We start from the raw sequence: 14,957 nt of genomic DNA, 5'->3' as shown, positions 1-14,957 counted from the left end.
TAGTGGCGTTTTGGCGCATTTTTGGCCGCTATCACGGGTCGCACTTTAACGATAGTTTAACGTTTTTCTCAAAAAAAAAATTGAGAAAAAAAAATTGAGAAAAAAAAATTTGAGAAAAAAAAATGTTGAGAAAAAAATTTTTTGAGAAAAAAATGTTTTGAGAAAAAAAATTTTGAGAAAAAAAAAATTTGAGAAAAAAAAAATTTGAGAAAAAAAAAATTTTGAGAAAAAAATTTGAGAAAAAAAATGTTGAGAAAAAAAAAATGTTATGACACCAGCCGCGAGTCTGTACGACAAACGGTTCATGAGTTATAGAGGCACTTCCTGTTTGGTGAAGGGCACTTCCTGTTTGGCGGAGGAAGCGTCAATTAAGGTTAAGGACTCTTAATCAAGTCATATGATACCAGCCACAACTCTGTACGATAAACGGTTGATGAGTAACAGCCAAAAAAAGGAACAATGAAGTATGGACCAATCAGAAGAGGGGGCACTTCCTGTTTGGTGAAGGAAGTTTGACGCTACGCCACGGGCACGCCGTTTTACGAAAACTCACGATTCGCACAACTTTTCATCGTTAAGGTGTCTTGAGTATGCCGAGCGAACTTGAAGTTGATCCGATTAACCCCCTAGGAGGAGTTCGTTAAAGTGCGACACATGAAAACGTCCCAAAATACACCAAAACGCCACTAATTAGTCAAAATGGCTGACTTCCTGTTTGGTTTCGGACGTGGCGCCGAGAGACTTTTTTGTGAGTCCGGACACGATACAGATGTGTACCGATTTTCATACGTGTAGGTGAAACCGTATGGTGGGGCTTGAGGCACGAAGTTTTGTAGGGGGTGCTGTTGCGCCATTAGGCCACGCCCCCTTTTTTTTTTTTTTAAATACGTACATTTTCGCCACTTGTGATGTGTGTGCAAAGTTGCGCAACTTTTTGAGTACGTTTTGCGCCTCAAAAACGCGATTTACTTTCGGGAAAATAATAATAATAATAATAATAATCTTTGCAAATACAATAGGGTCCTCACACACTGTGTGTGCTCGGGCCCTAATTAAAGCTGCAAGCAGCAATGGACGGGCCCTCGGAGCTCTTCCCACGTCACAAGGCCAGCAGCCAATCAGAAACCAAACAGGAAGTCAGCCATTTCGACTAATTAGTGGCGTTTTGGCGCATTTTTGGCCGCTATCACGGGTCGCACTTTAACGATAGTTTAACGTTTTTCTCAAAAAAAAATTTGAGAAAAAAAAATGTTGAGAAAAAAAAATGTTGAGAAAAAATTTTTTTGAGAAAAAAATGTTTTGAGAAAAAAAAATTGAGAAAAAAAAATTTGAGAAAAAAAATTTGAGAAAAAAAAAAATTTGAGAAAAAAAAATTGAGGAAAAAAAAAATTAAGAAAAAAAAAATTGAGAAAAAAAAAATTTGAGAAAAAAAAATTTGAGAAAAAAAAATTTGAGAAAAAAAAAATTTGAGAAAAAAAGAATTTTGAGAAAAAAAATTGAGAAAAAAAATGTTGAGAAAAAAAAAATGTTATGACACCAGCCGCGAGTCTGTACGACAAACGGTTCATGAGTTATAGAGGCACTTCCTGTTTGGTGAAGGGCACTTCCTGTTTGGCGGAGGAAGCGTCAATTAAGGTTAAGGACTCTTAATCAAGTCATATGATACCAGCCACAACTCTGTACGATAAACGGTTGATGAGTAACAGCCAAAAAAAGGAACAATGAAGTATGGACCAATCAGAAGAGGGGGCACTTCCTGTTTGGTGAAGGAAGTTTGACACTACGCCACGGGCACGCCGTTTTACGAAAACTCACGATTCGCACAACTTTTCATCGTTAAGGTGTCTTGAGTATGCCGAGCGAACTTGAAGTTGATCCGATTAACCCCCTAGGAGGAGTTCGTTAAAGTGCGACACGTGAAAACGGCAAAAAATACACCAAAACGCCACTAATTAGTCAAAATGGCTGACTTCCTGTTTGGTTTCGGACGTTGCGCAGAGAGACTTTTTTGTGAGTCCGGACACGATACAGATGTGTACCGATTTTCGTACTTGTGGGTGAAACCGTATGGTGGGGCTTGAGGCACGAAGTTTTGTAGGGGGCGCTGTTGCGCCATTAGGCCACGCCCCCTTTTTTTTTTTTTTAAATACGTACATTTTCGCCACTTGTGATGTGTGTGCAAAGTTGCGCAACTTTTTGAGTACGTTTTGCGCCTCAAAAACGCGATTTACTTTCGGGAAAATAATAAGAATAAGAATTAAAGCTGCAAGCAGCAATGACCGGGCCCTCGCAGCTCTACCCACGTCACAAGGCCAGCAGCCAATCAGAAACCAAACAGGAAGTCAGCCATTTCGACTAATTAGTGGCGCTTTGGCGCATTTTTGGCCGTTATCACGGGTCGCACTTTAACGATAGTTTAAAGTTTTTCTCAAAAAAAAATTGAGAAAATAAAAATTTTTGAGCAAAAAAAAGTTTGAAAAAAAAAAATTTGAGAAAAAAAAATTTTTGAGAAAAAAAAAATTTTGAGAAAAAAAATTTTTGAGAAAAAAAAATTGAGAAAAAAAAAATTTGAGAAAAAAAAATTTTGAGAAAAAAAAAATTTGATAAAAAAAATTTTTTGAGAAAAAAAAATTTTGAAAAAAAAAAATTTTGAGAAAAAAAAATTGAGAAAAAAAAATTTTGAGGAAAAAAAAATTATGACACCAGCCGCGAGTCTGTACGACAAACGGTTCAAGAGTTATAGAGGCACTTCCTGTTTGGTGAAGGGCACTTCCTGTTTGGCGAAGGAAGCGTCAATTAAGGTTAAGGACTCTTAATCAAGTCATATGATACCAGCCACAACTCTGTACGATAAACGGTTGATGAGTAACAGCCAAAAAAAGGAACAATGAAGTATGGACCAATCAGAAGAGGGGGCACTTCCTGTTTGGTGAAGGAAGTTTGACGCTACGCCACGGGCACGCCGTTTTACGAAAACTCACGATTCGCACAACTTTACATTGTTAAGGTGTCTTGAGTATGCCGAGCGAACTTGAAGTTGATCCGATTAACCCCCTAGGAGGAGTTCGTTAAAGTGCGACACATGAAAACGTCCAAAAATACACCAAAACGCCACTAATTAGTCAAAATGGCTGACTTCCTGTTTGGTTTCGGACGTGGCGCCGAGAGACTTTTTTGTGAGTCCGGACACGATACAGATGTGTACCGATTTTCGTACGTGTAGGTGAAACCGTATGGTGGGGCTTGAGGCACGAAGTTTTGTAGGGGGCGCTGTTGCGCCATTAGGCCACGCCCCCTTTTAATTTTTTTTAAATACGTAAATTTTCGCCACTTGTGATGTGTGTGCAAAGTTGCGCAACTTTTTGAGTACGTTTTGCGCCTCAAAAACGCGATTTACTTTCGGGAAAATAATAATAATAATAATCTTTGCAAATACAATAGGGTCCTCTCACACTGTGTGTGCTCGGGCCCTAATAATAATCTTTGCAAATACAATAGGGTCCTCTCACACTGTGTGTGCTCGGGCCCTAATAATCTTTGCAATTACAATAGGGTCCTCACACTGTGTGTGCTCGGGCCCTAATAATCTTTACGATTACAATAGGGTCCTCACACTGTGAGTGCTCGGGCCCTAATTAAAGCTGCAAGCAGCGATGACCGGGCCCTCGCAGCTCTACCCACGTCACAAGGCCAGCAGCCAATCAGAAACCAAACAGGAAGTCAGCCATTTCGACTAATTAGTGGTGTTTTGGCGCATTTTTGGCTGTTATCACGGGTCGCACTCTAACGATAGTTTAAAGTTTTTCTCAAAAAAAATTTTTTGAGAAAAAACATTTTTTGAGAAAAAAAAAATTTGAGAAAAAAAAATTATTGAAAAAAAAATTTGAGAAAAAAAAATTTGAGAAAAAAAAATTGAGAAAAAAAAATTTGAGAAAAAAAAATTTGAGAAAAAAAAAATGTTTTGAGAAAAAAAAATTGAGAAAAAAAAATTGAGAAAAAAAAATTGAGAAAAAAAAAATTTGAGAAAAAAAAATTGAGAAAAAAAAATTTTTTGAGAAAAAAAAATTGAGAAAAAAAAATTTGAGAAAAAAAAATTGAGAAAAAAAATTTGAGAAAAAAAACTTTTGAGAAAAAAAAAATTTGAGAAAAAAGAAAATTTTTTGAGAAAAAAAAATTGAGAAAAAAAAAATTTTGAGAAAAAAAAATTATGACACCAGCCGCGAGTCTGTACGACAAACGGTTCATGAGTTATAGAGGCACTTCCTGTTTGGTGAAGGGCACTTCCTGTTTGGTGAAGGAAGCGTCAATTAAGGTTAAGGACTCTTAATCAAGTCATATGATACCAGCCACAACTCTGTACGATAAACGGTTGATGAGTAACAGCCAAAAAAGGAACAATCAAGTTTCGGCCAATCAGAAGAGGGGGCGGGGCTTAGTTAAACCAATTAAGGTGAAGGACACTTAGTCAAGTCATATGATACCAGCCACAACTCTGTACGATAAACGGTTGATGAGTAACAGCCAAAAAAAGGAAAAATCAAGTATAGACCAATCAGAAGAGGGGGCACTTCCTGTTTGGTGAAGGAAGTTTGATGCTTCTCCACGGGCACGCGGTTTTACGAAAACTCACGATTTTGATAACTTTTTATCGTTAAGGTGTCTTGAGTATGCCGAGCGAACTTGAAGTTGATCCGATTAACCCCCTAGGAGGAGTTCGTTAAAGTGCGACACGTGAAAACGGCCAAAAATACACCAAAACGCCACTAATTAGTCAAAATGGCTTACTTCCTGTTTGGTTTCGGACGTGGCGCCGAGAGACTTTTTTGTGAGTCCGGACACGATACAGATGTGTACCGATTTTCGTACTTGTGGGTGAAACCGTATAGTGGGGCTGTTGCGTTGAAATATTGTAGGGGGCGCTGTTGCGCCAGTAGGCCACGCCCCCTTTTATTTTTTTTTAATTAGGTAATTTTTCGCCACTTGTAATGTGCTTGCAAAGTTGCACAACTTTTGGAGTACGTTTAGCGCCTCAAAAACGCGATTTACTTTCGGGAAAATAATAATAATAATCTTTGCAAATACAATAGGGTCCTCACACTGTGTGTGCTCGGGCCCTAATAAGACCTTAAAACCTGGCGAAAACAGTTGCGTGCATTAGCGCAAATGGAAAACATTCAATTAACTTCTGAAAAGCCTACACGGCCTTTAAACAGCCTGCATACGGTGCATTAGCGCAAGATTAGATGAGGATAAAGGAAATCATTAAATGGAAAACATTAAATTAACTTCTGAAAAGGCTTCTTCTAAGCCTACACTGTAGCCTACTAAAACGAGTGAATCTTGCCACACGTGAATAATTGTGGTTCAGTGGTTGTAAACAATAACACAGACAATATAAATCCTTAGTCTAGTTGTGGGAAGAAAAGGATATCATCATCATCATGGCCCCAAATAACTTTTAAATATCTTGCAATTGGCGACGAGTCTCTTACTAAATCGGCAAGAGTGCCTCTCATTTTCAATACATAAAGGCTAAGCTATATAACCTCTCCATCATCATCAGCAATAGTCAGTGGTGCATGTTCCCCACACTCCCAAGCCCCCACCTTTGCGCACAGATTCACCGGGAAATACTCGGTCGCGTCACAGACGCCTCCAGGCAGGAACGGATCATTTCACCAGCGTAGAAGAAGAAACAGCGGAAGAACGGCGGAAGAATAATAAATAATAATACACAAAATCATACATTACGTGGTTAATAATTGTTCATTTGGAACACACGTGGCATTAAATTAATGGGATAAATACTGTGGGTTGCTTCGCTAAGTAATGGAGTCCCGATATTACCGCATTTGGCTACAAACGGCTAACAAAGGCTGGCTAGTTAGCATTTTAGCTAATATAAACTGGGAGGACTAACAGAATTATGTACCGATCTCTCACATTAATTAAAAAAAGTCTTATTTACATGCAGAGTTAAGCTCTGGCGTTTAAGTGAAATGTAGCCTAGATATTATGAGATGCTGTTGTGGCATTAAAAAAAAAGAGCAAAAAAAAATAAAAAAATCATTTTGGCTACAGGGAATAATGACAGTCCCCGAGATGACTAGCTGCTGGGGGTGCTGGGACACATTTGATACTGTATAGAATTGTTCGAATAATCATTGGAATAGCCTAAAGCTTAGGCTTAAACTTAGCTTTTTGTACTTCAGATGAACAGACTACAGACACTGGATCGGATATACAGTATCGTGAAGACAACTTTTCAAATGTTTGGATATGTACAGTAACACGTTGTAATCAACATGTTGTGTTGAGTTGTGTCAGTGAAATATAGGGTGCGTTCTGATACGCGCCCAGGGAATGCACTCATGTAATAGTTTGTATTGACCAGTGAGCTCAGTGCTATGTATCCGAATGCACCTTTAATCTCCTATTGTTGTTTTTCTTCTGGTCATTCTTTTTGCATAGTTTCAACAACCTTTAAACAGGGGGTTCCTGCTGGCCTACCGGTCCAGGTAAGGTTGATACCATATAGGCTCAGTGTAGACTGACAGCGTGTTGTGTGACCTTTGCTGCGTGTCACTTCCCATTTTCTCTCTCCACATTTTCCAGTCTACTGTCCTATCAATAAAGGCATAAAAGCCCCAAAAACATATCTATAAAAAAAAATAAAAAAAAAATAAACAGCTCTCACCTGAGGCATCTGCAACCACTGCTTTGGATTGTTCTGAAACGAATAAAACAATATTCAAATAATACATCATATTTAAATTGAAACAGAAACATGTGCGCTAACATAGAAGTTGGAAAAAAGCCCTTGAGTTGACTCTTCTGGATGTTTCTGTTCTGAAAAATGATTATAGTGTTGCTTTTAGCTTTTTGAAAGCATCTCATGGGTTAACAGATTAAATTGAATGTTATTATTGGTCTACTTCAGATCAGTCCAGTATAATTGACGAACATCCAAAGTCAAATTCAGTAGGTGCTGGATGTTTAGGTGAAGGCCGATGCTCAAAGGTTGGTGACAGGTGCAAATGTTCAGAACAGGATCTCAGATAATAAAATCATACTGTTTTTGTTTTCTTTATTAAATCGATGTTTCAGTCTTAGACATTCATGAGACCTGATGAATGTCTAATGACCAAAACTTCCCCACACACGCACGCACGCACGCACACACACACACACACACACACACACACACACACACACACACACACACACACACACACACACACACACACACACACACACTCTCTCTCAAAATAGGTGTACTGTATGTAAAACTCCTGTACCTTTATAGAGAATAGGAATTTAAACTTGAAAATAGTCAGGCCATATTTACAAAACTAAACCACACTTCTGGCCATTTTTTATTGTACATTGCTAAGTTGTCACACGCAAATATTGGATGCTTGGTGCACAGAGGGACATTGTAAATGTTTTTTTCCACATTTTGGCTTCATGATTATTACGTTTCAGCGGTCCAATGCAACTAGCTGTAAACCACACCAGTAGCATAATAATAATAATAATAATAATACGACAGCACAGACCATGCCAAGTGCCAAGTGTTGTATCGGGTGGTTGGCTTGAACTGCAGGTCTTTTGCAAGTGACACTGCCGTATGAGGAAGTATAAATTAGGTTTTGTTGCTGCCCAAGACGTTTCCATCTTCTCCAACTCCATTTAACATTTTTAGGATATTTATGAGGATTTAATGTGGAGCTATGCCTACCATTATTACCCCAATAGACGTGCAACTTAACACCATTCACAAAATCTATGATCAATTAAGAACATTTGCACTGGAATATATTAAACCCTGATGTTCTCTGAATGCCCCCCGTTGCGAAACATTAGGGTCAGTGATTAAATTATGGTAGAAATTCTAGCAAGACTACCATTGTTAAACGAGGCCCAGAACCTATAATATAGTCTACTACTACTAATCTATTCTGTTGTATTGCTCAGCATGTTTCTTCACTATGCTGTCCATGCCTAACAGAAACAAACTTTACAGTATTACTCGTATTGCTTCCAAGATAATCGGACTTCCCACACCCACACTTGCTGATATGAATGATGAGGCCATCACATGCTTAGCACTGTCAATAACAAATGACACCGATCATCCTCTGTATCGCTACTTCGACCTCTTGCCATCAGGGTGAAGATACAGAACCTTGGCATGGCACAAGGTACGGTTTAACAGGAGTTTTGTCCCCTCAGCCATCGCTGCACTAAACAATCTGCTAAGCAATCACCCCCATCGCTAGGATGGTTTTCTGTAAATAGATCTGTCCTGTGATGTTTTGTGTTATATGGTTATACCGGTATGTTGTTTTTTGTGTTGAACAGACAAATTTCCCTTTGGGGACAATAAAGATTATTATTATTATTATTTATAGGCTACTCTATTCATTGCCTATATTAAACCCTTATTGGCTCAGCATTTTGAATTTGTAATCAATTAGGATATAAACTCACCCCTCGAATTCATTAGTTCCTGTGCAACCTTATTGCAGTCAATCTTTTTCAAAATATCCAGTGTAACTTCCACAGCATTGTCCTCAGTGAAAGTTTGAACTAATATTTCAGCAATCTCTGTTCTACTCTTATTCTCAATCGCGTTTCGTCGAATGCGTCGTTCTTCTCTACGATCAAGCAAAGCACTGCAGAATTTCTCCAGATCAGTCTTCCCCAGATCCTCAAGGGCTTCTAAGATTGCCTCTCTAACTGTTTTAGCAGCCATGTCCAAATGTAATCTCCTAGATAACTTCTAAGGAAATCAACTGTGATTAAACAGTAGCAGATGTGTCAAGCAGTGGATTAGTAGTAGTACAACATCCAACAGACTGTTTCATATCTATCACAGAAACTCATAAAACATGTTGTAGGAGGTGTCTTAGTTTATGACAAGGGAGGATATATAGCATCAGCCAGAATGGTAAGCATCACTACAATAGACGGGGGCCTTAGGGTTTTTTCGTGCTAATCAGTCTAAAAGCGCCAGATTTTGCACAGATGTCGCCCAGGGCATGCTCTAATGATTTAGCTAGGGCGCCCGAGTCGGCGACCTTCGGGGTCGCCACAGAGGCCAAATAAATTTGGGCTCTCATCGACACTATACTACAGGAAGAAAATACCCAGCTTTAAGTAGGATGTGAGGGGTCTAACTATGGGTTTGTCATGATTCTGAATCCATTGCAAGCATTTGTTTTGCACAAAAAACATTCCTTGGGCTAAAAATGGCCCCCCAAAAAACTGTGAAAAGTGATAACTCATCACTAAACCATCGTTTTGTGGGGCAGTTATTAGCATAAGGAATGTGTTTTGTGCAAAACAAATGCTTGCAATGGATTCAGAATCATGACAAACCCTAGTTAGACCCCTCACATGCTACTTAAAGCAGATTTATTTTCCTCCTGTAGTATAGTCACTAGTGTATAGAAAGTCAAAGGGAGCCCAACTTTATTTGGCCGCTGTGGCGACCCCAAAGGTCGCCAACTCGCAGACCCGAGCTAAATCATTAGAGCATGCCCTTGGCTACATCTGTGCAAAGTGTGGCGCTTTTAGACTGATTAGCATGATATGACCATTTTATCTCCCTATGGCCCCCGACTACAACTGGATGAGCAGAGTGAGCACAACCACAAGTAGAAACATGCTGGACCGGTTCAACCAGTACATATCGCAATTGCAAGCTCACAGCACAACATGTTGTGAGCTTGTAGGTAGGCATATACAATTATACATTCTCCTTTTGCACAAAGTAGTGCAATAGACCATATTCACACTGCGGCCATCTTGGATCACATGACTTCCTCGGATAGCAGTCTGCATTTGTGAACAATGGAGCGATGGTCCCAAAATATGACAACCAATTTCTTTTGACCAAAACTGACAAATGGGCAGATGACAACATCAACATCCCCAGAAGGATTAAATAGAAGGGTATATCCACAATATTCATGGTAGTTAGTTTGTAACCTTACTATGTACAAAGACTAGCTATTGTGCTTTGTGGATGAACAGGAAGTAGTGGTAGGGTGTGACTAAAAGGGATATGGCGCCCTCTATCTTGCAATGCATACTTTGTGCAAAAGGAGAATAGCCTTATTTGCAAACATGCAAAGTATAACATATGGTATAATTGGTTCATCAATGTTTTGTTAAAATTAATTCTAAATAAGACTTTATATTAAGGTTCTGTTTACTTTATAGCCACATTTATAATGCAGTTATGAGGCTTTTTTTCTTAAATTTTTATCCTACAATTTTGTAACCCATTTGTCACCCGGTGCCAATGCCTAAGCTGAAATCTTGGGCTCTACCTTCCCTCTGCCAACCTGGGTAGAGCCCCGAACTGAGCTCAGGCTTCCTTCAGTACACGAGGAGTGAGCAAGCCGCTTCTTATCACCTGACAGGGGGGTGTTTCCCCGGTAATACGTAGCGTGTGGAAGGAACACATTATTCCAACCAGTTCCTTTCCATGGCCAGTTGGAGGCAGTATAGAGACCAGGATTACTGCATGTTTTTTGAGGGTATCTATCCTAGGGAACACGGGAGAACATGCAAACTCCACACAGAAAGGCCACACTAAGGTATGGGCAATGATGACACGGTGGAGAGAACACACCCCCAGCACCCACAGCGTCCTCAGCGGGAAACTAACCCAGGGCCTTCTAGCTGTGAGGCGACAGCACTACCGACTGCGCCAACATTCATTAAAACTTGTTATAAATGTTTATAATCATGCATTAACGTATAACAACATTTATATGTATAACAATTATGTGGACGTATAAATCATTGCTATTATTTGATGGCCTTGCTGTCCTGGCATTTGGTCTTTGTATCCTCAATGAATATGCAACATGAAAGGTCAAGTGGCCTTGACCCTAAAAGGATGAAATGCCGGCCTCCACTCTAAGAAACCATCTCCCTGTGACCTATAAATATAACATCTACAAATGTTGCTTTATGATTAGAGCTAACCTTTCATAATGTCAAGCATACTTAAGCTAATATTTTCTTGTTTACCAGGAGTCATATTCATCCACCAGAGATGAACTATAGTGTAACGCGGGACAAATGCCAGCCTATATCCAGCCACAGTATTACCATCAGCCTATTGTGTGTGTGTTTACTGGACGTAGTGTTTTCTTATTGGCTTACAGACACAGTGAGTTCCCAGGTATATTTGCGCAGCCCGCCTGTTTTGTCAGTCGTGTTCGGTTTCCAAAGAGTACAGATGTCTGAGTGAGTGAGTACTCCGTCTGTGCCAGGGAACCACGGACCGGCCACCAAAGACATTAAAGTGTATGAGGCTGTGAGTTATCCTACCTGTACTGCTGCTGTATGTCGGCAACCTGTGAAGTCCTGTTATTATTGCCATCCTGTGAAAGTGCAACCTGCCGTTCTGCCAGTAAACATCCTGACTGGAGATTCCTTGTTGTGGCATTATTATACCCACGCGCCTCCATCATCACACAAAGTGTGGCCAAAGTAAGTCCACAACAATACCTTCATGTGAGCTATAGCGAAGTATGCATGAACATTTTAGATATGATTTTATGGCAGACAATTTAGTTTAGCAGGTGAATGTCCATTGAATACATAGTAAGAATATGTTACAATTAATTTGAACAATTAAAATGTAATAACATGGACAGACCCTCAAATACCTATCCATATGTCCCTTTTCTGATTGGACAAAATAATGATGAGACGTCAAGTGTCTATCATGTGACGTCATGTGGGTCTATCATCATCATCATCATCAGCAGCAGCAGCAGCACGGCTCACTTCACACAGGTGTATTTTGTACTTTAAGGAGTAACTTTTAGCCAATGAGGAAGCAGCATTCTCGGTGATGTCACCTTTATGCTGCTTCCTCATTGGCTAAAAGCTATTCTATAAAGTAACCAAAATAACTTGAATGGAAAACATACAAAAACAACAGCCACACTCGCAATATCCCATAACTGCACCGTTCTTGTTTTTTGTAGTACATATGGTGGTTCTTAGAGTTGACCTCACTGGAGTGCCCGCTGGCCTGGTGGTCAAGGCGCATACCACATACTAGGCTATGATGCCTGCTGGCGTCGCCGGTTCGATTCCCGATCCGGACGAGGAATCAAATTCAAAGAGAAGAAAAATATTAAATGTAATCCAAGCCTGACGAAGTCCGGAGAGGCCAAACGCTGTGTTTTTATACCTCTTGGTTAATAAAATGATTTGGGGAGCATTAAGACAGCGTTGTGGCTCTATTCTTCTCTTCAACTGTATGGATGAAGATCATCTGTTTATTGCAACATTTATACATTTATATTTATTTATATTTTTAACTCTCCTACTGCCAGATTATTTATTTATTTATTGGGTCTGGTGCCATCAAAAAGCGGCTTACCTTTGCGACGTTATAGCAGATAGACAGACATTTATTTATTTATTATTTATTTTTATTTTTATTGTGCAATAGTGCACTTTGGTCTGCCAGGCAGCAGAGGGCGGCGTCATGCGAGAATGAATGTGAATTTGCCTGTTATGTGTTGAAGAAGAAGAAGACCAGTCACTGGCCACAGAGCCTTACAGCCAGAGGAAATCAACAAGGAAGTGAATTGTTCTCCGTTGATGTAACGCATAATGGATTTTTTACACCATCACCGCGGAAAATGTGTTTACAGTACACGGCCGCACGACCCCTCATCAGCTTACAGTCATCAGACGAACGAACGAACGAGCGCCGTATTGGCATCGAGGTTCTGTAAAAAATGGGGCGAACGTTAACGTTCAAAGCGTGGGGAGAGTTAATATAAATGATGCACAACCAACACAGATAAATCACTGGTGCGTGTAAACATACAGTATATAAGAAGATCACTGCATCTGTCAATGTGTCAATAACATTACAGTTCATCAACATGTCAATGTGTTGTCGCGTCAAGACCCAAAACCAATACAAAACACAGTTTCAAGTGCAAGCCAACAGGCACATTTATTAGCAAAGGTGAGTTTACATGGGCAGGTGTTGCAATGGAGCAGCAGGTTTCTTTATTAATAATAATGTTCAACTTTCTTCAAAAGGGTTAAATCATAACAGTCTTTTCTTCTTCTTTCAGGGTTTCAACGTTTCTTCTTCTTCCAGGTCCGGGCCAGGTAAGGTAAGTATAAAGGTAGGTAACTTAGAATAGGGTTCAACTTAGAATAGGGCCTCAGGTGAGTAATTTAGCATAGCCAAACATAAGCATTTTAGAATAGGCCAAACATGGGTATTCGGGGGAATCACAGGGGCTGGTTTGTTACCGGGCTTGGGGAAGCGGGACTCCGTGGCACACGTGAGTACTGAAGAGAGCCGGAGCGCCAGGGACTCAGGTAGGCGGACGTCAGCGGAGGACCTCGTACTCAGGTGGGTTTCGGAAACAGCGGAGGACCCGGTGCTCAGGTGTGTTTCAGAAAACAGCGGAGGACCCGGTACTCAGGTGGGTTTCAGAAAACAGCGGAGGACCCGGAACTCAGGTGGGGTTCAGAATCGGGCCCGGTTAACCAGCAGCTCCGGTGGCTTTTTATTACTCAGTCACTTTGGGCCATTATAAAGAAGCGCATCTCCTCTGGCTTCTCTTTCCTCCTCCTCACTTTGGCCATGGGGAAACGTTTAGTTAGCGTGCTCACTGGCGCCTGTTTATTGGAGCCAAGGGGAGCAAAGGCTCCCCCAATCTGCCAGTAGGGGGAGCCCGGCTCCCCCTCCCGCACCCCCACCCCCCCCCCCCCCCCCCGTCCCCCCCCGTCCCCGTCCCGTCCCCCCCGTCCCGTCCCGTCCCGGGCCGCGCTTCTACAATATCTTTCAATTAATTAATTCTGCGACTGGTGGAATGACGACGCGTGCCACGGGAGCTCAGACAGAGAGAGAGAGAGAGAGAGAGAGAGAGAGAGAGAGAGAGAGAGAGGGAGATACTGTTTTAAGAAGAGCTAAACCAGGCGTGTCCGTCTTCCTTTAACGTTCGGGTAAGAACACACTCGCTCCATGGTTCCCCCCCATGGCCTGGGCTTGGGCTAAGCCAGGAACCCACTGCAGCGAGTGTGTGTTCTAGCCCGGACGGTAAAAAAAGACGGAACGCTGCTGTGTGATATCTGTTGTTGTTGTGTGGTTACTGGAGTAATTAAGTAAAACTCGGAAGAAGTTTTGCGGCGAATATGGTTAACAGAACGGCAACTTTTGGAATTTGGATGGTTCAGATGGAGGAGGAATTGAGATAGCAGGAATGGAGAAATGGGTGAGTTAATATGAACAGAACTGAACAGAACTGACTGCCTGGTGTTAGCATAACATCCAATGTGAAGCCCCAAAGACACCCGAAAATTACTTAATGAAGGAAACCCGCCTTAGTTGACTTTATACCCGAAATTATCCATTTTAGACGACTTAATATCCGCAAATACCCGATTTTGCGAAATGTCCCCTGTATTTGTGCTCCCCCTAGTGGGGACGGAGTTAGGCGCCGGTGAGCGTGCTCCATATCTTGCCTATGGGAAGAGGATAACGCAGTGTCACTGTCACATTCAGCACATTAAACATTGGGAAGGGAATGAGTGGTGATATCGCTTTCTTACCGCCAGCACACACAGGCTCTCGCACACAGGTCTTCTCACACAGAGATTCAGAGAGTGAATGAGTAGAGAGCAGAGCTCCTTTTAGGTGTGTCCCCAAATTAATCAGCTCCCGCAGCTGGTGGACTATCAGGCTGATAGTAGGTAGGCCGGTATGTACCGCCCCTCAAACACACCTCCTAGCTGAAGGTGAGGTCCTCTGGGCCTGGCTCTGCCTCTCGCCCATTCACTCTCTCCTGTGACGTGCTTACCTCACGGCCTTCCTCGTAGCGAGACACCCCCCCCCCCCAATGATTGCTACTGGGGTTGCAATCTTTCTGTTTTGGAATCTCCTCTTCCTC

The 14,957-nt window shown here is 41.2% G+C and overlaps 1 protein-coding gene across 1 annotated transcript in view; it reads right to left on the bottom strand.

Moving 5' to 3' along the window:
• LOC308281580 (CD2-associated protein-like) overlaps positions 1–13,653 on the bottom strand; it is a gene marked incomplete at both ends in the record, with an annotated part of 103,445 nt that extends 89,792 nt beyond the window's left edge. The window contains one exon of the mRNA XM_080721806.1: positions 13,590–13,653. Within this exon, the coding sequence (XP_080577932.1) occupies positions 13,590–13,653 (64 nt within the window). The remainder of the gene's footprint in view (positions 1–13,589) is intronic.
• Positions 13,654–14,957: the final 1,304 nt, after the last annotated feature.

The sequence above is a fragment of the Nannobrachium achirus genome (genome assembly GCF_963921795.1).
Source record: "Nannobrachium achirus genome assembly, chromosome: 3".
NCBI classification, from domain to species: Eukaryota; Metazoa; Chordata; class Actinopteri; order Myctophiformes; family Myctophidae; genus Nannobrachium; species Nannobrachium achirus.
The sequence above is the reverse complement of the archived record's forward strand: the minus strand, read 5'-3'. Positions and strand labels throughout refer to the sequence as shown.